The 22,083-nt window shown below is 41.0% G+C and overlaps 2 protein-coding genes across 2 annotated transcripts in view; one reads left to right on the top strand and one right to left on the bottom strand.

Moving 5' to 3' along the window:
- Positions 1-6,257: 6,257 nt before the first annotated feature.
- On the bottom strand, positions 6,258-11,487 carry gcm2 (glial cells missing transcription factor 2). The gene is made up of 5 exons (XM_023973402.2): positions 10,942-11,487; positions 10,272-10,524; positions 9,465-9,577; positions 8,794-8,919; positions 6,258-7,682 (listed from the first exon to the last, which is right to left on the bottom strand). The coding sequence occupies exons 1-5, from the start codon at positions 11,035-11,037 to the stop codon at positions 6,762-6,764; spliced, it is 1,509 nt and encodes a 502-aa protein (XP_023829170.1). The 5' UTR covers positions 11,038-11,487; the 3' UTR covers positions 6,258-6,761.
- Positions 11,488-13,280: 1,793 nt separating this feature from the next.
- Positions 13,281-22,083, top strand: part of sycp2l (synaptonemal complex protein 2-like) — a 34,776-nt gene continuing 25,973 nt past the window's right edge. The window contains exons 1-19 of the mRNA XM_070435673.1: positions 13,281-13,375; positions 13,600-13,719; positions 13,923-14,040; positions 14,147-14,259; positions 14,825-14,846; positions 14,943-15,028; positions 15,236-15,324; positions 15,791-15,825; positions 15,921-16,063; positions 16,214-16,268; positions 16,418-16,461; positions 16,676-16,768; positions 16,921-16,981; positions 17,110-17,258; positions 17,377-17,437; positions 19,590-19,629; positions 19,719-19,752; positions 19,927-19,970; positions 20,074-20,134. Coding sequence (XP_070291774.1) covers positions 13,370-13,375; positions 13,600-13,719; positions 13,923-14,040; positions 14,147-14,259; positions 14,825-14,846; positions 14,943-15,028; positions 15,236-15,324; positions 15,791-15,825; positions 15,921-16,063; positions 16,214-16,268; positions 16,418-16,461; positions 16,676-16,768; positions 16,921-16,981; positions 17,110-17,258; positions 17,377-17,437; positions 19,590-19,629; positions 19,719-19,752; positions 19,927-19,970; positions 20,074-20,134 — 1,374 coding nt within the window. The 5' untranslated portion in view covers positions 13,281-13,369. The remainder of the gene's footprint in view (positions 13,376-13,599; positions 13,720-13,922; positions 14,041-14,146; positions 14,260-14,824; positions 14,847-14,942; positions 15,029-15,235; positions 15,325-15,790; positions 15,826-15,920; positions 16,064-16,213; positions 16,269-16,417; positions 16,462-16,675; positions 16,769-16,920; positions 16,982-17,109; positions 17,259-17,376; positions 17,438-19,589; positions 19,630-19,718; positions 19,753-19,926; positions 19,971-20,073; positions 20,135-22,083) is intronic.

Below are 22,083 nucleotides of genomic sequence, written 5' to 3'. Positions count from 1 at the left end.
GTACATATAATTCCTTCTCGCAACTATCTACKCGCGTTCATCCTCTCATCTTTTTCCTTTGCTTGTGGACTTCAGTGGACACAACACATCAGCTGTCTGTGGCCAGGCGAAAAGCATTTCCAAGCCAAACCTTCATATCATGACGCTAACCGCGACACACAGCCTACATCATTGTCACGTCATAGTCAACATAGCTACTAGAACCAATGCATTAGTAAGCCTGCTACAATCATGCAGTACAGTGTACAGTCAGAAAGCAGTTTAGCAGTTACATCGACGGAGCCCGGTGGCAATAAATTAATAAAACCAAAAGCTTACCTTGACTTGGAAGAGTTCCAGTGTTGGATAGCCATAGCCAGCTAGCTACAATAGCATCCCTCTCTGTTTGAACCGGGTGTAGGGTAAACTAGCTAGCTGCATTCGCCAGCTAATTGAAAGTGAAAATTTTAAAAAACATAACCAAATATAGCTAGCTCTCTCTCACTTCTCCTTAATTTTGGAACAAACTAATTTGTTCAAAACTGTTCAACTATTTTCTTTCTCTCTTTGAGTCAACTACTCACCACATTTTATACACTGCAGTGCTAGCTAACTGTAGCTTATACTTTCAGTACTATATTCATTCTCTGATCCTTTGATTGGGTGGACAACATGTCAGTTTATGCTGCAAGAGCTCTGATAGGTTGGAAGACGTCCTCCGGAAGTTGTCATAATTACTGTGTAAGTCTATGGAAGGGGGTGAGAACCATGAGCCTCCTAGGATTTGTATTGAAGTCAATGTACCCAGAGGAGGACAGAAGCTAGTTGTCCTCCGGCTAYACCATGGTGCTATGATACAGAGTTCTGCTGAGGCTACTGTAGACCTTCATTGCAAAATAGTATGTTTTACTCAATTATTTGATGATGTGTATATATTAAGTATAGTTTTATCTAAAAAGGATAACTTTAATGTTTTACAATTGTTTTATTTTATTAAATTCACTGAGGAGGATGGTACTACACTGAGGAGCCTCCACTGGCCTATAGTGCACTTGAATTGCTCTCTGGGCCCACCAGGAAGGGAGAGTTTGTACCTTCAGACACATGAAATGGTTCAAAATGGGAACACTTCGCCTACCCGGCACGAAGGGCTGCTGAATCGGATGCGCCTACCGCACAAGAGAACAAAAAAAAATAGGAACGCAAGGCTTTATCGTTGGGCTTTTTATTGAAATCTTTGCCGATCGACTAGGAATGCCTTGGAGATCGATTGCTATCAACCTGTTGGTGACCCCTGTCCTATGGGGACGAAGAACCCTTTTGGAAACCTAGTCTAAGAGTGTACTGTGTTCCATCCACATTTGTTTTTTTAGATATTACTCAAAAACTGATATAGCTTATATTGTAGTGACAGTCATTCAAGTGACAATACAATACGCTGTATCCATTTCCTATTGACCATTTAAACCCATTTTGGGGGGCCCTAGTGGAGATGTTAAATACTGGCAGGTACATCGGACATGCTCTGCACTCTTACAAATTACAGAACACTTAAGCTGCCAGACTGGGCTGTCTGCTGTCAACAGCAGTTATTGATATTACAGTCCAATGCGGCAGATGAAGGTTTAAAGGGAAACAATAGGCGCAAGGTTTGTTTTTGCAGGCGATGTGGTGACATGGACTCTAGCGCTCAGCGCCCTTTAGAATCGGTTTCAGTTGATTTATGTTAATGATACATGGCCGCCGCATTCAGCAAAGCACCTGCATTCCAGCAGCCTTTCAGGCAGAGATATCGAGGCCTGGTATAAAGAATAACCTGTCCCTAACCATCTATTCTTAACAATTATGTGACATCTTCAGACTGGCATGCCTGAGATTCTTGCTTGGGTTCACGGCTAAGGGCAAAACAACAGAATCCATCAGGTGCGACAGCTTCCTAGGCTAGCAGACTTACAGTACGTGTCTGAAGACCAGATGTGTGAACCGTGGCATGATTGTCGTTGACTGTTGTTGTTTGAAGAAGAAGCTAAAAAAGAAACAGTGAGAGACTTAACTTGTTGGAGATTGATGAGTTTTTAGTTAATTATTATTGTGTCACAGATCAATTTCATCTGCATTTATGTCTGGATTTGACTGGAGGTCGCTGTGGTGTGATGAGGGGAACGGCACCTCCGTACCTTCAGGCTCTGATCAGGCCCTACACCCAAACAAGGGCACTGCGTTCATCCACCTCTGGCCTGCTCGCCTCCCTACCTCTGAGGAAGTCCAGTTCCCGCTCAGCCCAGTCAAAACTGTTCGCTGCTCTGGCACCCCAATGGTGGAACAAACTCCCTCACGACGCCAGGTCAGCGGAGTCAATCACCACCTTCCGGAGACACCTGAAACCCCACCTCTTTAAGGAATACCTAGGATAGGATAAAGTAATCCTTCTAACCCCCCCCCCTTAAATGAGTTAGATGCACTATTGTAAAGTGGTTGTTCCACTGGATATCATAAGGTGAATGCACCAATTTGTAAGTCGCTCTGGATAAGAGCGTCTGCTAAATGACTTAAATGTAAATGTAAATGTAAAATGATGAATCAGCTTTGTGTAATCTATAGGTGGAACTGAATGTGTTTCTGGGCTCTTCAAGAACAAAATGTATAGAAGTCACTCATCAATGGTTCTCACTTAAAGGGATCAGAAAAGCTGAAAGGCTCAGCGTTTGAGGCCGCGTGTGTGTGTACACGCTTTACTATACTTGTGAGTACCAGAAGTCCTCACTTGTAAAGGGGCTATTTTAGGCTTATGGGTTAGGCAGTTAGGGTTATGGGTTAGGGAAAATAGTATGTTGATTGGGAATCGATTGTTGGTCCACAAAATGTTTATGCGCCCATCAGTGTGTGTGTGTGTGTGTGTGTGTGTTTTTATTTATGCGCCCATCAGTGTGTGTGCGTGTGTGAGGTACACTCAGACAGAGAGAAAAAGGGCTGTATAAATGGCCTATTTTTCTGGCCAGCAGCTGAGGCCCTGCACTAATCAGCCTGAGTGACCTGTAGAGAGAGAGAGGCCTACAGAGCTAGAGAGCACCTAGCCTGCCTGTGCTGTGTACCCCTACCACCACCGCTCAGCAGCTAATGTAAAAGTAGTAGAGGGTCTGTTGAGGAGCGTAAAAGGCTGTGGTTCAAGCTGTTGGAAGGCTGGTTCAGTGTGCCCACCACATGGGACCTTCCATCTTAATTTTCACAGGAATGCTTTTTGGAAAAATACTCAAAGCCCCATCCTTTGGGGAGAAATTTTGAAAATGTGCAATGGTAAAAAAAAGAGACATGTCAATGCAGAAAGCAAATGTTTGTTGCTTTTGAAAGGGACAATTGAACCATGAAGGTACAATACAATGCTTTCCTACTGGTAGTCTGTGTTTACCAGCTTTAAAGCGGAAATGTGCAATTTATGGAAAAAGCTGAGGGATGGGGCTGGAGAAATGTAACCACTCTCAAATKTATAGAACTATGGAAGGACGTATTGTATATATTTTTTATTTTTAACCATGTTTTGAGGCTATATAGTGATTGTTTACATTTACTTTGTTTACAAACATTGGAGGCAAGCAAGCTTATATTTTGGTTTCAGATGGGGTATGACAGTTGAACTAAGCTCATGAGGCATTTATAAGTTAAATTCTTCAAGAATCAATGAGTACATTTCATTAATGTATAAGTCCAAAAATGGATGTATAAACTGCAGATTGGCCCTTTAAGTTACTTTAGTTTTCCCAATATACATTTTCTGTACTGGGCACTGCAACCCTCGTTGTTGGCAATGCTTGCCAAGGCCCATAATGTGTTCAACAGTCAAAGGCATCGTCATACTTCTGAGTGGCTTTTGGATCCCTTTGAAGCGCTATATGGTTGGAGAGATAACCGGGCACCTGCTTTAAAGCATGGCATATCTCTATCCCACTGTTTGTAAACAAAACCTCTTGAAGTATGATGGTGTAGGATGAGGGCTGGGGGAGGAATATAGGGGTGGCTGCAGATTCACCAACATTAATCAGGCACCCATCAGACAGCCAGTGCTACAGCCCTGACAGCAGTACCGTGGTTCTGTACCTTCTGAGTGGAGCATACTAGCTTAGTCAACCCCTCAGTGGAATTCAAGACAGGTTTCATGAGAGAGAAAGATCAAAGGTCAAGCAGGGGTCAGAGGCCAAAAGGTTAAAGTTTGCTGTGTTTGGGTGAAGAGTAAAAATGTCACATAGGTGTGTATTATATGGGTTGGAATCCACGTGTTCTGGAATGTTCACTAATGAGGTTATTTGTACTATTATTAGCTACCACCACCATTACTATTTGTAGTACATGTACTACAATACAAATCGTTGGTAGTGGGGAAAGTTATGTTGATAGGATGATGATTATATGTTGAGGGTCAAAAGCAGAACAATTTGACTTGTTTTTCATCCAGTGTGAATGTGAGTTTAACACAGCTTGAGTCAATGCTTGAAAGAAAATACTGACTACTATCCAAGTTGTAACCTACAGAAACCATCTAAAACTGGACAGTAAAATACAGAGTTACAAACACATCAGAGCCTGGTTCCTCTCTAGGTTTCTTCCTAGGTTCCTGCCTTTCTAGGGAGTTTTTCCTAGCCACTGTGCTTCTACATCTGCATTGCTTGTTGTTTGGGGTTTTAGGCTGGATTTCTGTATAGCACATTGTGACATCTGCTGATGTAAAAAGGGCTTTATAAATACATTTGATTGATCACTCATTAGAAGAAAGCACCACAACATCAGTATGTAGGCCTGCAATTTGGTACCAGGTGGGCTCTATTCAATCCGCATCGCGGAAGTTCAGCTTTACAGCGTGATKKAAATTTAAAGGCAATGTTCCTGCTTTAGCGGAGACTGCATTCACGGCTGACGCTGCATATGTCGATTCAATCGGGAAATGACCTTTACATTTCCACTGCGGAATGTGTAATGCTTCAGCATTACAGATTTAATAGAGCCCCTAGTTCATTTTTTGAGAATTGCTAAAAAGTATCCATTGTCACAATTTGGTTGTAAATACTGTACTAAACAAGTGGAAGCTGAAACGGGACTGTGAAATAAAGCCAGGACTCATGTTTTTGTTAGTCATACAGTCCTACAGAGGGGAATTGTATTGTTAATTAGATGTATGGATGCACCTCACAGCTAAACAAGTTAGGTTTGATGAATCACTCAAATCTCAATGAGCTAATCCTGTTTTGTGCTGTACTGCAGTACATTACTTGTGTAAGTAGGGCCTACAAATAATACACTGCACTGTACCGTGCACTGTAATATAATCTATGATTCTAATATACTATAAATCAGCCAAGTCTATAATCTTGAAGAGAGGAAATAGGGCTAACAGTCTGTACCCATCGTCCTGGCTATCCAGTCTCATGAGCTCTACGTTACATTTCAACATTTTTACAAACTTAACGTTTTTGTTGTCAACACGTTGTATATTAGGTGTAGCCGGCCTACACACCCAGCTTAATTAGAAAAGAATTAGAAAAGAAATAGAAAAGGCTACATCTCTGTAGAATTAAGCCAATACAAGGTAAGAGCTTTCTGAAATATTGAAACCGAGCCGTTATTAGTCATCTGTGATCAGTCTGTCTGACAAGGCTCCATTATGTTTCCTGTCAGCACGCAGTTACACTAAAAAGGATCACACATATGGAGAAACTGATTCAGGGCTAGCACCACCTCTGTCCTTACAATAATAGAGAGTCATTTGTTTATCTAGACGGGACATCAGAGGAAAAGTCCCCGGCGGAGTCAGAGTGTTGAGCTTCGAAATGAATCGGCGCCGCTTCCCTGCTGAACCGGCCGCGAGGAGAGATACTGTCAGCGTCAGGTATTACCGGCATTCTGGAAGGAGGGGAGAAAGACTCATCTCTTCTCCCTCTATCTTTCTCTCGTCTCTACCCCAGAGTGGAGGGAAATACTTGTCAGGGCGCCTCTGAACCACAAGATTGAAAGCGACCCGATGACAAACCTGACGATTAATTGCCCAACTTCATCCCTTTTGACACGAGCACATCCTTTTCTGAGTGAGTGAGTGAGTGTGTGTGTGGGGGGTGGCAATGAGCTTATGTTTTTGACTTATGTTCCTCACCCCCCAGTATTTTAAGACAGTCGATAACAGTGTAATTACTTTGTTTAAACTGCAAGGTCTTGCAAAGGGCTGGAAGTGAATGAAGTGAATTTGACCAAAAAAAGGCAACATCCATAACCACAGCATCAGAATGTGTCAAATCTATGGTAGGAGCTCATTGAATTTTTATGTCACATAACAATGTTCACAAACTGTACAGTTGAAGACTGCATTTACAGTTGCACTGTACCACAAGCATTTTCAATATACTTTGTTGGCCATTCCCAGTCTATAGAACATTTATTTCAGTGCCATAGGAATATGATGTGATATTGTAACAGACAAAATACCTTAAGAATACATATTATTCATATTCTACAAACACAATAATCCGATTTTTAAAAAAAATCCAAAGGCAATAATAACTACTTTGTGGCTTTTTCTTATGCATTAAATGGGGAAATGTTGGGAACATCCTTGAAGAGTCTAGACTCAATGTAGCGTCATCACTAGCAGTCCAAATGCAATCCAACACCTCAAATATATAAATAACAATAGAGCTTTACAAACCTGATAAAAGGTGGCAGAAAGTCTGTTCCAAGCGTTCTTTCTGATCATTTGCATAACTATCAAATCACAGTCTTTGTTTTGGTGGCTTCCTCTTTGATCAGTAGTCCCCTCCGTCGTATCTAAATGGATGAGAAACCCTGTCGGGATAGCTGTTGGACGCGTAGTTGCCGTAACGGTAAGTGTCAAAGTTCTCAGCCCTCTCGATTTTAGCTGGCAGGGTTTCCGGCTGGTACGACAGCGCAGACTTGATGACCCCAGAATCTTCAGGAATCTTGAGATCGGAGTAAGAGGTGGGCGAGGTGTCCTCGAGCAGGGAGCTGCAGCTGGGCAGGCCCTTGACGTCGTAGATGTTGTCGCCGTACTTGACCACGGAGGACTTGGGGCAGGGCTGGTAGGACACTTTGGTGGTGGTGGTGATGATGGTCTGCAGGGCAGCGGGCGTGGCTGGCGCTGGGCCAGGGTATCTGCACGGGTACTCACTGTTGTAGTAGTGGTGGTTGGTGTTGCCAGGAAACTGTCCGTACTCGCCCCGCTCGCTGTACGTCCCCTTGCCCAAGATCTGTTTCCAGCCGTGGTGCTTGCTGGTCGTGTCGTAGTTGTTGCGGTCGTGGCCCGAAAGGACCCCGGTGGTGTGGGGTGTGGCAGTGCTGGTACCCAGGCCCGAGCTCACTTTGCTGGGCTCAGGGGTCTCCGTCTGGGGGCTACTGGGGTCCTTATAGAGGGCTGTGTAGGAGCCCGAGCCTAAATAGCTCGGCACGGCAAAGTCGTAGCCACACGGAGGCCGGGGCATGTACAGACGGTGGTTGGCCTGCTTCTGGAGTGTGGATGGGGCCTCACCCATGTTGGCGTGGGAATCGTAGGCAAACTTGTAGGGCTCAGGGTTTTGGAAGGGAGGGTAGTGCTGGGTCTGGATGGGGAAGTTGGACTCAGCGATGATGCTAAAGCGGTCCGGGCCCTCCATGCAGGACAGCTGGTGCAGGTTGGGGAAAGGAGCACCCAGGTCGTGGTATCTCCCGGTCTGAAGAATATTTAGTACATATTAGTGATTGGCTAGGCAAAGACAGTCCACTGCATCTACCAATTTAATAAATGGTATGTGGGTAGTTTGAGTTTTTTACTTTTCAATCACATTGTATGTGCAAAGAAAGGATTTTACAGTATACGAAGTACAGGTCACAAAGTGCTTACTGTTTCTGCAAACCAAACTAAACAACCACAACGAGAAAGCAAAGGCAACAGTGGCAAGGAAAACATGTTGAAAGGAACCATCCACCTCTGGCTGAGCAGGTAAATATTCAAAGTACACTTGAACAAAAATATAAACGCAACATGTAAAGTGTTGGTCCCATGTTTCATGAGCTGAAACAAAAGATCCCAGAAATGTTCCATACCCTCAAAAAGCTTTTTTCTCTCAAATGTTGTGCACAAATTTGTTTAAATCCCTGTTAGGGAGCATTTCTCCTTTGCCAAAATAATCCATCCATCTGACAGGTGTGGCAAATCAAGAAGCTGATTAAACAGCATGATCATTACACAGGTATACCTTGTGCTGGGGACAATAAAAGGCCACTAAAAAGTGCAGTTTTGTCACACAACACAATGCCACAGATGTCTAAAGTGGAGGGAGTGTGCAATTGGCATGCTGACTGCAGGAATGTCCACCAGAGCCGTTGCCAGATAATTGAATGTTCAATTTTCTACCATAAGCCGCATCCAATGTTGTTTTAGAGAATTTGACAGTACGTCTAACCGGCCTCATAACCGCAGACCACGTGTATGGCGTCGTGTGGGCAAGCGGTTTGCTGATGTGACCAGAGTGCCCCATGGTGGCAGTGGGGTAATGTTATGGGCATGCATAAGCTACGGACAAAGTACACAATTTTATTTTATCGATGGCAATTTGAATGCACAAAAATACTGCGAAGAGATTCTGAGGCCCATTGTGAGGCCCATTTTTTAAAAGATATCTGTGACCAACAGATGCATATCTGTATTCCCAGTCATGAAATCCATAGATTAGGGCCTATGGAATTTATTTCAATTGACTGATTTCCTCATATGAACTGTTGCATGTTGCGTTTGTATTTTTGTTCAGTATAGATATGACTATTGAGGGCAAAGTTTCTTACATCTGGCTCCATCAGCCTCCTCTTCTGAGAAAAGTGTGGAGAGGACATCCTCCTCTTCACTGCACTCCTCCGGACCTCTGTCTCAGACTTACTCTCTGGTCTGGGGTGGTCATGGACCCCCTTCGCCTGCAATCACATCAATACATACTAGGATGTTACTTTCTTGAAATTAGAAACATCTTTGGTTACATTTAGGATTACTCTTAATAACTAAATAAATTGTAATATTTGTGTGGGAAGGTTTTGCACAGAAGCTCATAACTAAAAATGGTTTGTTTATTGATTTTTACTTTAATTAACTCATATCTTTACATTTCACTAATAAAACAACAAATCCATGAAGGCATGTTAATTATTATTTATTGCCTAATATCACAAAATAGAAATACTAAAAACTCAACACTTAAGTTTACAATACTTATAGGTCTGCTTATAAACGGCTAATAAACATACATAGTTAAGTAAATGCATGTATAAGATCTGCTGTACTGTACAATACATTACAGTACTGTACATTATTGTATGAACAATTGTATTGTATGAACAATTGATATACAATGATTATCAAACAGTTTATTAATGGTGACAGACTATTAAACAATGCTTAAAAACGGTTAATAGAGAGACCTACAAACGTGTTACCTCTCAATTCAGAATATGAGCCCACAAACCTGGAAGAATATAGCTTTTCCATCTATTCTCCAGAAGTTGGTGACGGGATAGCCACTGTGTCCTCTGCATGGCATCAGCTCCAGGGCAGAGTTACAACTGGGGCACAGCTTCTCTGGAGAACAACCACCAATACACACAACCACACAGTTTTAAACAAAGCCATGTTGGCTAATAGTATAGAAGTGATTTTTGTATTCAAGTATTGTAAGTTTATTTCAGAAATATTATACTGTTATGGTTGTGAGGAGAAGAATAGTCTATTATGTGGAGAGTGGTTGAAAGTGAATACGGATGAATACATTTTTTACAATAAAAAAAAAATACATATTTACTATGAGGGGTATTATTTTTAATTAGACCTTTTTTTTCAGTCAGACCAACAATATCTGAAGTTGTTTAATAAGTAGGTGTTCTGTATATAAAGCGTTATTGAGTTTATTTTATTGAAGCACCAAGTGTCACATTTCTATAGTGTATCAAGGTCATGACGATGTGAATGAATGAGTCAGATGTCAAGTGTTACCAGGTGTTAAGTTTTTAATAGTTTAATCTCTTTACAGAGTGAGTGGAATTATAGGCCATTCTCAAAAACAGTCGACAATATCAACAGGCCCAATAAGTAGGCTATCATTATGAATAATTTAACTGAGCTCATTAAGCTTTGAAAATAATTAGTGTTTTAGACAATAGGCAATTATTTGATTCAACATCAACAAGTGTTTTAATGTCTTCCTCGTTTTTCCGAGGAGACGGGTCGCCAGGTGTACACCATATGCATGACAGCTGTGCATAATGCATTTACTCACTTTGTTGTTTTTGTCGTGCTTTGTCGCAGATAGCCGGTCGGAGCTGGAGTTTGCTTCCGTCAGCCAGCGTGCAGTTTCGGCCACAGACTACTACACCGAGGCAGGACTTCTTGAGAATCTGACAGTTGTGGTTGTTGGTGTTCCGCATAGCCCATCCGCTCAGGTGGCGCTGTGCGTTCTTGTCCTCGCCATTGTAGATGTAACGCACATAACCATCCGTCCACTCTTGAAAAGCGTCAAACTGCTTTATGTCCTGTCAGAATTAGGGGGAAATATACATTCCTTACTTTAAAGTGCTTTCTAAATGGATAATAAGGCTACACACGAAAGGTACAGGCCAATGATTAGAATATACCTGGCTTGCTGCAATACGTTTTGATTGTGGAGAGACCCGAAGATATGGCCACAAAGCGCAAATAAATATCTGATAGCTGAGTTGTAGAAGCATATTAGGCAAATCATGATAATCTGAGTGCAAACTAATTTATCCTGAACTTTGTATATCTTTAGGCTACAAATTGAAACAATGATTTATTTCGATTCAACCTTGACATATTTTGATTTAATAGAGTATCAAGTGATATATACTTTGGAAATGTAAATATCTATCATTGAATAGCCTATAGTCTAACGCATAGCGTAAACTGTCATATGAGAGATTTTGACATACCTGAGGCAGTTTTGGGTCGTTGATATCCCACGTTAACTTCATACCAAAGGAAGAAACACAGTCGGGGTCTTCAAACTGATCCGAGGACTTTGACATCTTGTTAGAATCTCACAATTTTACGGTTTTGAACTTGACTCATAGCAGGACCCACCAATACAGGTACCGTCCCGTAGCCGCGCACCTTACGAAATCACTTTCTTTGTCAAAAATAAAGCATATGACAGACAACGCTAAAAAGGAAAAATAATTAGAGAATATATGTCCAGAAGTACATGATCTTCATCCGACTTCCTCTGTCTTTTCTCGGTGTTAATCCAAAATTCCCTTGTGTCCTGGGGAGTGTGTCACGCGATGCCACCGGAATAGCAAGGTGAATGACTGTAGGTAAGGGCTGTCTCGTCTATGTAAAGGAGGAGGCAGGACTAGGAAATATGTCTAGCCTCAGCTCTGTTGAGGCTGAGCGCTGTGCACTTTCAGTTCACCTGATCCGTGGCACTGACCTCCACTTACTGCATGTCCGTTTCCCCGAACGTTTCTTTCTAGCACTGTGTATGCCTGAAACATCAAAAACTATTAGGCTAGTATGCCGTGTCTCTATGTTGATCTTGAATACACACAGACGTCATGACATTACCCGAGGCCGCCCACAAACGATGGGAAATGGCCTGGGCTGTTTCTGTGTGTCTATCTGATTTTTTTTTCGATGATGCTTGCAGTTCTGACAGGAAAATKATCTGTTGTAAATTTCAAACCTGTTGGTTAGGATTAACGAGTCCTCTAAACTCATAAATAAGCAAAAATATATGTGAATAATCTGAATGTGAAATAGCAACATTCAACGGTTACACAAGTAGCCTACATTGACAGGTGTCAACAAGTGATCTATCTGAGATCATTAAGAGTTGTTGTATGTAAACCTAAAGCCACACTGACGTGTAAACATCAAAACAGCTGGGGCTGCACATTAACAATAAACAAAGCATCAATCATTCGGCATTGTTAACGAATGTCATGTTTTAGAGATTTTTGTAGGCTACACCCATGTCTTTACCTATTGTTTAATTGTAGAATGTTGTTCACTTTTATTTTATTCGGGAATCAGAATTTGGATCTTTTCCCGACAGCATTTGGCAGAGTATAATACACATCTGAAGCATGTCAGGGGTTTGTTTGCATGTTTCCATCCGCCAAATTGGCACTGTTACAACTTGAGGCTGATCAAAACATAGGCTACTGTATACGGTTAAATGTACTTTTTCCGATTATTATTCTCCTTCATGTGAAATTAAAATCTATTGCTGTACATTAGGCTATTCATTGAGCGAATGACCAGAATACCTAAATATAACCACTGGCGTAGCACCCCCATCCAACCCAAACATATAACAAAATATATATTATATATATATATTTATTTAGCCTATTTATTTAATCGTTTGTTTGGGGTYGCCCCAGAGGTAAGCCCCCGCCCCTCAAACTCTCCAAAAAAGTGTTTACAATAAAAAAATTAACTGGCCATAATGGATATTAACTGGAAAAGGATCTTATGTAGTTTCTTGCAATAGTGACTAAGGAATATTTCTCTCAAAACTGTGATTCCTATAATWTGTGTCTGGAGATTTGGTCAACTGTCAGATTTGTCCAAAATTAAACAGTAATGAGTAGGGTCAGCTATAACATAAGGACCCCTTATTCATGTCCTTGTTACATGTAGTGCAACAAGACCACTCTGTAAAGTTCTCTACTGTTGATAGATTTAAACAAACAATATTGTAATCACCAAGGTCACAACCATAAACTGTCAGCAACRTCTGACTGATAGGTTAAACTAGCATATGCATTTTGGCTCAAATATGTTWCATTTAATTCGGTTTTAAAGTCATACAGCAACTGAGGAAAAACAAAATTGCTACTGTGTATACCACTTGAATGAAGTAGAACATTTTAATTTGTCAACTCAGTAAGACAAACAGTCAGATTTTTGTCTAACTTCAACTCCGTCACATTGCTGAAAGATCCGATAGAACGGTTGTTTTTATTGGGGATTTTTACCACTAACTGTGAAAGTCCCATTTTAATTTATAAAAATTCCAATGTTATGCACAACTTTAGATGTTTCTTTGGTCATTATGTATCCTCATTATGCAAATAAGATCGAATGGCTTCACACACACAAAAAACTAATGTTTTTCCGCCCAAAAAATACTTTCAAACACAATAATGGATTCAGATTGCTGTTATCAAGAAAACTTTCACAGTTTCACTGAGTTAAGTTTGAATTACCCGTAACGAAAAGGAAGGAGATTACAACATGTATTTATTTGGACAGATCATGGTCCTTCATGTGCGTCTTTTCTAGCGATAGTTCACTAATTAGATTCACCTGTGGCAAAATTGWTCCTATAGCTGCGCTCGCACACCGCTAATTATGAACGTAAGTTTGTTAATTTYTTAACAATTATATGCAATCGTTTCTTCGTGAATTATTGCCTAGCTGCCTAAAAAAACGGCAATATTATCGTAAAACATGGTAAATTATGGAAATGTATTTAGATTTGCTTATGTTAGTGAATAGGACCCCATTGAAGAGACCAGCGGTGTAAACGCTAACTATAGGCCTATCTCAAAACTATGCGTATTTTTCACATTTTCTATCAGTTCGAAATAATTTTGGAGGATGCTTTCGTCAGCAATAATGTTGGAGCCATCACAGCAGCACTTCTGAGGGAGAAAGCCTCCAAGTCGTTGGTTAACAGATTGAACAAAGTCGCTAACAAGGTAGCCTATTTTCTCACATCCACATTCATCAAATTACATTTAACCCTTTGTGGGTATGAAATTCCTGCTTGAAGTAGCCTATTAAAAAAAAAACATTGATCAGTAAAACCTTACCAAAGCATATTGGTTCCACAATAAATGTGCTGAACAGTGTTCACAATTCTAACAAAATTCTCTTCCCCGTTCTCCTCTGTGGATTGCAGGAACTTGACAGAAGTGTGTTCAAAAGTGTCACTTTGCTTTTGAGAGCAATTGAAGATGTATGCCAGTGTGATGAAGACTGCTTTAACAGCCTGGCCAGGCAAGGTCTCGTTTACAAGATAAGTATCTTACCAAGATTTTTTTTTTTTTTTTAAATCTCCAAAGATGTGTTTAACATTCAAATGTAATCTATCGGGTTCTGATGGGTCTATTTGACTGTTTGTTCATTTCCACATGTTGACGTGGTTTGAAAGAGCTGCAGACTTTCTGAAAATGGACGAATACAAAGGCGTGAAGGACCTGCCCAGCCTTATTGAGACCTTTTTTGATTTTTTCCTGGTAAGGTGTGAGTTGGCCAAATTTTAAATCAACCCCTACMCACTCATGTAGATCTGAAAATATTGGATGTCTTAACAATATGTTAATTACTTCACTTTGCCTTATGATAGGCTGGGTGAGTTGTTTGCCATGTTGCTTTCCTATCTAGGTTTGCAAAATTCCACAAACTTTCTCAACAGGTTGTCCAGAAATCCTGGTTTGAAGACTCCTGGAATCAGGAGGGAATAAGCAGGAAATCCGTGAATTTTGKWAAAGTTACAGGAATTTTGCGACGTTATCCTTATCAAATCATTTCAGATCTACMGAAGTGTCTAGGGCAGAGCTCTCTAACCCTGTTCCTGGAGCGCTACAGTCATGTAGGTTTTTGCTCCAACCCTTATCTAGCACACTTGATTCTAATAATTAGCTGATAACCTGAATTAGGTTAGTTACAGGAAAACCTACAGGAGGGCAGCTCTAAAAGAACAGTTGGAGAGCCCTGGTCTAGGGTCGATTTAGAATACATTTCCAATGTTATTCACTGCATCCGCCAACTAAATACAAATGTTTTCACCTCATTTTTCAGCGTTTGCCTCCTTCTATTGAAGGTGAGCTTTTTCTCTAATTTTGATCATTCCACAATTKCCATGTTGCTTTGTTTTATGCTGGTAGCTACAGTAATGCTGTTTGTTTTGGGGGGAAAGACAGAGGTCAGCTCACCAGCGTCTTCCTGCTGCATGTTGGAGTGATTGGGACTGACCCAGACGTCACGTTTAGTCTGAGATTAGAGGTAAGGCTGTACAGTCATTGAGAGCGATGTTGTTGGTTCAGAAGGTTATGAAGAAATACATTTTGTTCACTAAAAAGGGAGGTTGTCTAATAGAAAAGCAGGAAAAACGTTACTAAAGAACGGGATATATTTTTTTCTAAACATTAACATCCTGCAATTCTATTGGATGTTACATTGTTCTTCACTGTTTTCTTTCTATCCATTCAGGCTATAAGGACGATTAACTCGATCCTCGACAATACCACAAAAGAAGAGAGGAGGAAACTGAGCATGTCCAAAGACCATTGTCTACTCCTGTAAGCTTTCAGTCATGACAGATTCCTGTAAATACGAGAACATGGAGAGGCCTTTCCAACATTGAATTGGTTGTCTGAGAATGCATTGCCCCCTAGTGGATAGTTTTAGTCTACACTGCACTTTTATTTTCTTTCTCAAGATCGTGTTCATCAGGCACCAAGCGGAAGAACACGGCCTGAAACAGGGAGTGACTACATGGAATTCCCCCATATGAAATGCTCTATTTCTTTTACCGTTGCAAAACAGTCAAATGTTTTACATTGCATGCACCAATTAACACGACCCAGTGAATTATGTCCCAATTACCACATTGACTAAGGATCTATATTCTCCAACCTTGTATCGATGCAGATCACCGGTTTCATCTCCCTCATTTTTTTCACGTCGGCATTTACCAATACAGTCATGACATCACTTGCACATCCTCAGAATTTTAATGCAGTTTGACGTTTTTTTTTCCTCCAGTGAAAAATTTGCAAAAGTAATTCTCAATGTGGGCGGTGAGTGACACTTTTCAGTTTTTTTATGGCATGCAATTCACTGTATGAAAAATGCATAGTTGTCTGTGACTGACTTGGGTCGTGGTTTTGTTCAGACTATGAGATGCAGGTGGCCCTATCAGAAGCACTCTGTCGAATGACCATAAAGAGGTCGAGGAAAGAGCTGACCAACAAGTGGTTTGCCAACCCAGTTTTTGCAGAGGGCTTCAACGCAATAAACGATACAGAATTTGAGATAGTAAGTTTCTCTAAGTCTGAGTTCTAACCTCCCCCATAAATAATTCAAATGTTGATAGTGGTATTCAAAGAGGACTGTTATTTGGGGTAAAACATGCATGTCTTAACTGTCAAAGACTAGCCTTAATTTTTTTTCTCTGTTGAAAAATAGGACTGCAGAACTTTTCTCAATGACTTGAACAGCTATTTTGGAGATGAAAGAAGGGGAGTCCACACTATTTTTCTCTACATTTCAAACACCCACCTCATTATTCTCATTTCATATTATTTAAATAAAAAAATATTATTCTGTAAAGAATAAATTGCATCAAACACAAGTTTCACATGGTAAGATAATGGCTTGTTTCTCATAGGGTGTTCACGTTCCCCTGCATCTGTGTGTTTCTTGACACCACTGAGGTAAGACCAGCAGTAGTCCCAGGATCACTGCTCCAAAGTCATAAGGGGACATGGATGACACTACAGATAATATAAAGATAAATGTGTGGCAGTTACAAATGTCTTATTTAAAGCTAACTGTGTCTCATGTCATGCATGGGTACCTCCAATTGGGTCTGATATTCCCCTCAGGCAATGGTGTGTAACACTTACAAATGAATGTCTTTGTCTTCAGCTGTTCATGCCAGAGGATGAGAAACTGGAACATTTCTGGGTGGACTTCAACCTAGGAACGTCCTGTATCAGCCTCTTTGTCAACAACCCCGAGGTGAGACTGACCAGACCACACACACCAGTGTACGTCAGCGATAAATGAATGTCAGTAGTGTTTACTTTAATGGGTCGCTCCTAGATTTACAATGTCCTAAGTGAGGTTTTTAAATGTGTTTTCCCCCTCTGCCATGTCGTCTGGCGCTACAGGGTTCACTGTGGGAATCAATCCATTTGCTAAGAGCAGACGTCTTTAGGTTCAGTGTGTGTGGTGAGTGGAGAATTCCTCTTGCATCATTAGCCCTTCAGTTTGATGCTGAAATGAGGATATGGGGCTTTTCCTTTATTTGAGAAGTAACGAGCTGCATTTTATATTGTTTACCATGATTCTCCCTCCAGACTGTGATAATCAGACCATTCTGACTGTTCACCTGTCCAACCCCCTCACCTATCGCATGACCAAGGGAAAGATGGTCCAGATCATCTTCGATTCCAAGCATGACATCCTGGACGCTGCCAAGAGGGTCTTTGAAAGCAAACGACTACTGGTAACCCCTAACATGACAGTTGAATTATGAGGACAATGCTTTACCAATAAATTTACGAGCATGAGAAGCCCATTAAGTTATGAAAGTAGGCTATGCCATATTCTTCCCTTTCCCACAGCAAAGTGTACGTTCAGATGACCAGACATCGATACAACATGTCATGGAACCCTTGCAATCAGATATGTTCAGTTCTTTAATCTCATAGACTGATGTATCAGACCAGATCACATAGGCTATGCTATATTAATTTCCACATTAAAGGGATGCTTTGGGATTTTGGCAATATTTGTTAACTTATACCCATACACTTCCAGTCAATAGTTAGCATTGGCTCGCAAAACTACCTCGAACTTCCTTCATACTGTACGTAGATACAATTGAAGTCGGAAGTTTACATGCACTTAGGTTGGAGTCATTAAAACTTGTTTTTAATCCTCTCCACAAATTTCTTGTTAACAAACTATAGTTTTGGCAAGTCGGTTAGGACATCTACCTTGTGCATGACACAAGTGGTGTCATGGCTTTAGAAGCTTCTGATAGGCTAATTGACATCATTTGAGTCAATTGGAGGTGTACCTGTGGATGTATTTCAAGACCTTCCTTCAAACTCAGTGCCTCTTTGCTTGACATCATGGGAAAATCAAAAGAAATCAGCCGAGACCTCAAAAAACAATTGTAGACCTCCACAAGTCTGGTTYATCCTTGGGAGCAATTTCCAAATGCCTGAAGGTACCACGTTCATCTGTACAAACAATAGTACACACGTATAAACACCATGGGACCACGCAGCCGTCATACCACTCAGGAAGGAGACGAGTTCTGTCTCCTAGAAATGAACGTACTTTGGTGCGAAAAGTGCAACTCAATCCCAGAACAACAGCAAAGGACCTTCTGGAGATGCTGGAGGAAACATGTACAAAAGTATTTCTATCCACAGTAAAACGATTCCTATAACGACATAACCTGAAAGGCCGCTCAGCAAGCAAGAAGCCAGTGTTCCAAAACCACCATTAAAAAAAGMCAGACTACGGTTTGCAACTGCACATGGGGACAAAGATTGTACTTTTTGGAGAAATGTCCTCTGGTCTGATGAAGCAAAAATATAACTGTTTGGACATAATGACCTTCGTTACGTTTGGAGGAAAAAGGGAGAAGCTTGCAAGCCGAAGAACACCATCCCAACCGTGAAGCACGGGGGTGGCAGCATCATGTTGTGGGGGTGCTTTGCTGCAGGAGGGACTGGTGCACGTCACAAAATAGATGGCATCATGAGGTAGGAAAATTATGTGGATATATTGAAGCAACATCTCAAGACAKCAGTCAGGAAGTTAAAGCTTGGTCGCAAATGGGTCTTCCGAATGAACAATGACCCCTAGCATACTTCCAAAGTTGTGACAGAATGGCTTAAGGACAACAAAGTCAAGGTATTGGAGTGGCCATCACAAAGCCCTGACCTCAATCCCATAGAAAATGTGTGGGCAGAACTGAAAAAGCATGTGCGAGCAAGGAGGCCTACAGACCTGACTCAGTTACACAAGCTCTGTCAGGAGGAATGGGCCAAAATTCCACCAACTTATCGTGGGAAGCTTGTGGAAGTTTGTGGAAGGCTACCCGAAGTTAAACAATTTAAAGGCAATGCTACCAAATACTAATTGAGTGCATGTAAACTTCTGACCCACTGAGAATGTGATGAAAGAAAGAAATCATTCTCTCTACTATTATTCTGACATTTCATATTCTTAAAATAAAGTGGTGAACCTAACTGACCTAAGACAGGGAATTTCTACTCGGATTAAATGTCAGGAATTGTGAAACTGAGTTTAAATATATTTGGCTAAGGTGTATGTAAACCTCAGACTTCAACTGTACATAAAAATGGTATCCACAAGTTCATCTGACTCTGAGGAAGTAGATGAAGGGCCCCAGTGCCAAAATCCCGACATGTCCTTTTAAACAACCTTGACTCTGGGGTAGAGGTAACATAGTAATTGTACATCCGGGACACTCCAATATGGTGTGTATTAATTTGGTAGATGTTCATCCATTTCATTTAATATGTTACGAATTCCAGTTTGTTTTGGCTAAGTTAGCTAGGGAGCTATAGTTAGGGGAGGGATTAGCTAACATGCYATGTAGTTAAAGTTGCTACAGTTGTCTGTGATTCGAACACGCAATATTTGGTTTTCTAGACTTCGCCCTACTYTTGTTTTTGCTTTAAGAAACCTGTCTTATGTAACCGATCATACTCTGTTTACATTTACTATGTTAAGTCTAGTCTGAGATCAGGCTGCTGTAAAAGAATGTATGAATTCATGGAATGTATTTCTCCACTAGATCTCGACGTGCTAGCTGCATTGGAGACCTCATCACTGTAAGTACCCTATGCTTTATTTGTCAGTCTATATGGTTATTTATGATACATTGGGTTTTTAAGATGAGCAACTGATTGTTTCCGCCAAGGTCCCCTACTCTGGCAACTGCAGGCAGCACAGAGGTAAGCATTAGCACACATGAAGGGGTAACTTAACCATACTCAGTGGGGCTCCTTCAACCTAGTCCCACACTGTGTCCAACTCTGTCAAGCTATGTCMTTATATGGCACGTGGTAATAAAGAGTTGACTGCTGCACAAATAGTATGGGAGTACTAATGATTGTTTTGTCCTATAGATCCCTGCTGTAAACCAGACCAGTCTGGCAACAGCTCTGTCTCGGTGAGTGATCACAGCAAAAAGTGTTTCAATGGTTCACCGATACTGTACTCTTTCTGTATTGCCATATTTCCGTCAAGTCATTGTTTTTTTTCTCATATCACAGGGAAAGAATTGAAACTTCACCGGAGGACATCTTCGAACTGTGTGCCAGCTCTGACACTGAGGTTTGCTATTTGAGTCTTGTCATCTTATGTCTGCTGTGATGCTATTTGAGCAATGCTTTCAATGAGACAAGTATTGATCAAGACAGTGGATCTAATGACTGAGGATGCCTTTAAAAAATATACAGTAGAAGTCGGAAGTTTACATACACCTTAGCCAAATACATTTTAAGCTCAGTTTTTCACAATTCCTGACATTTAATCCTAGTAAAAATTCCCTGTCTTACGTCAGTTAGGATCACCACTTTATTTTAAGAATGTGAACTGTCAGAATAATAGTAGAGCGAGTGATTTAATTCAGCTTTTGTCTTTCATCACATTCCCAGTGGGTCAGAAGTTTACATGCACTCAATTAGTATTTGGTAGCATTGCCTTAAACAATTTAAACTTGGGTCAAATGTTTCGGGTAGCCTTCCACAAGCTTCCCACAATGGGTGGGTGAATTTTGGCCCATTCCTCCTGACAGAGCTGGTGTAACTGAGTCATGTTTTTAGGCCACCTTGCTCGCACATGCTTTTTCAGTTCTGCCCACACATTTTCTATGGGATTGAGGTCAGGGCTTTGTGATGGCCACTCCAATACCTTGACTTTGTTGTCCTTAAGCCATTCTGCCACAACTTTGGAAGTATGCTWGGGGTCATTGTCCATTTGGAAGACCCATTTGCGACCAAGCTTTAACTTCCTGACTGATGTCTTGAGATGTTGCTTCAATATATCCACATAATTCTCCTACCTCATGATGCCATCTATTTTGTGAAGTGCACCAGTCCCTCCTGCAGCAAGGCCCCCCCCAACATGATGCTGCCCCCCGTGCTTTACGGTTGGGAKGKKGTCTTCGGCTTGCAAGCCTCCCCCTTTTTCCTCCAAACGTAACGATGGTCATTATGTCCAACAGTTCTATTTTTGTTTCATCAGACCAGAGGACATTTCTCCAAAAAGTACAATCTTGTCCCCATGTGCAGTTGCAAACCGTAGTCTGGCTTTTTTATTGCGGTTTTGGAGCACTGGCTTCTTCCTTGCTGAGCGGCCTTTCAGGTTATGTTGATATAGGACTCGTTTTACTGTGGATATACATACTTTTGTACATGTTTCCTCCAGCATCTTCACAAGGTCCTTTGCTGTTGTTCTGGGATTGATTTGCACTTTTCACACTAAAGTACGTTCATCTCTAGGAGACAGAACGCGTGTCCTTCCTGAGCGGTATGATGGCTGCGTGGTCCCATGGTGTTTATACTTGTGTACTATTGTTTGTACAGATGAACGTGTTACCTTCAGGCATTTGGAAATTTCTCCCAAGGATGAACCAGACTTGTGGAGGTCTACAATTTTTTTCTGAGGTCTCGGCTGATTTCTTTGGATTTTCCCATGATGTCAAGCAAAGAGGCACTGAGTTTGAAGGTAGGCCTTGAAATACATCCACAGGTACACCTCCAATTGACTCAAATGATGTCAAGTAGCCTATCAGAAGCTTCTAAAGCCATGACATAATTTTCTGGAATTTTCCAAGCTGTTTAAAAGCACAATCAACTTAGTGTATATAAACTTCTGACCCACTGGAATTGTGATACAGTGAAATAATCTGTCTGTAAACWATTGTTGGAAACATTATGTGTCAGGACATCTTCTTGTGCATAACTGACTTGCCAAAACTATAGTTTGTTAAAAATACATTTGTGGAGTGGTTGAAAAACGAGTTTTAATGACTCCAACCTAAGTGTATGTAAACTTCCGACTTCAACTGTACATTCAATACGCTTGGTTGGTACTCCCCTCCTGTATTTATTTGGACAGTGACGATAAAATTTGTTAATTTGGCTCTATACTAAGCATTTTAGATTTGGGAACAATGTTTCATGAGGCGACAGTGCAAAATGTCACTTTTTATTTGAGGGAATTTTCATGCAAATGTTTAACCATTTAGAAATAAAAGCACAATGTATCTAGTCCCTTCA

Source organism: Salvelinus sp. IW2-2015, linkage group LG27 (assembly GCF_002910315.2).
Source record: "Salvelinus sp. IW2-2015 linkage group LG27, ASM291031v2, whole genome shotgun sequence".
Lineage (NCBI taxonomy): Eukaryota > Metazoa > Chordata > Actinopteri > Salmoniformes > Salmonidae > Salvelinus > Salvelinus sp. IW2-2015.
This window is presented reverse-complemented; position numbering and strand designations above follow the sequence as displayed.

What these genes read in the sequence shown, in the direction of transcription:
- gcm2 (XM_023973402.2), bottom strand. Translation starts at nt 11,037, where the DNA reads ATGTCAAAGTCCTCGGATCAGTTTGAAGACCCCGACTGTGTTTCTTCC. An exon ending in AGCACGACAAAAACAACAAA is followed by an intron (nt 9,578 to 10,271) that starts GTGAGTAAATGC and finishes GTTGTTCTCCAG; the next exon opens with AGAAGCTGTGCCCCAGTTGT. An exon ending in GAAAAGCTATATTCTTCCAG is followed by an intron (nt 8,920 to 9,464) that starts GTTTGTGGGCTC and finishes ATGTGATTGCAG; the next exon opens with GCGAAGGGGGTCCATGACCA.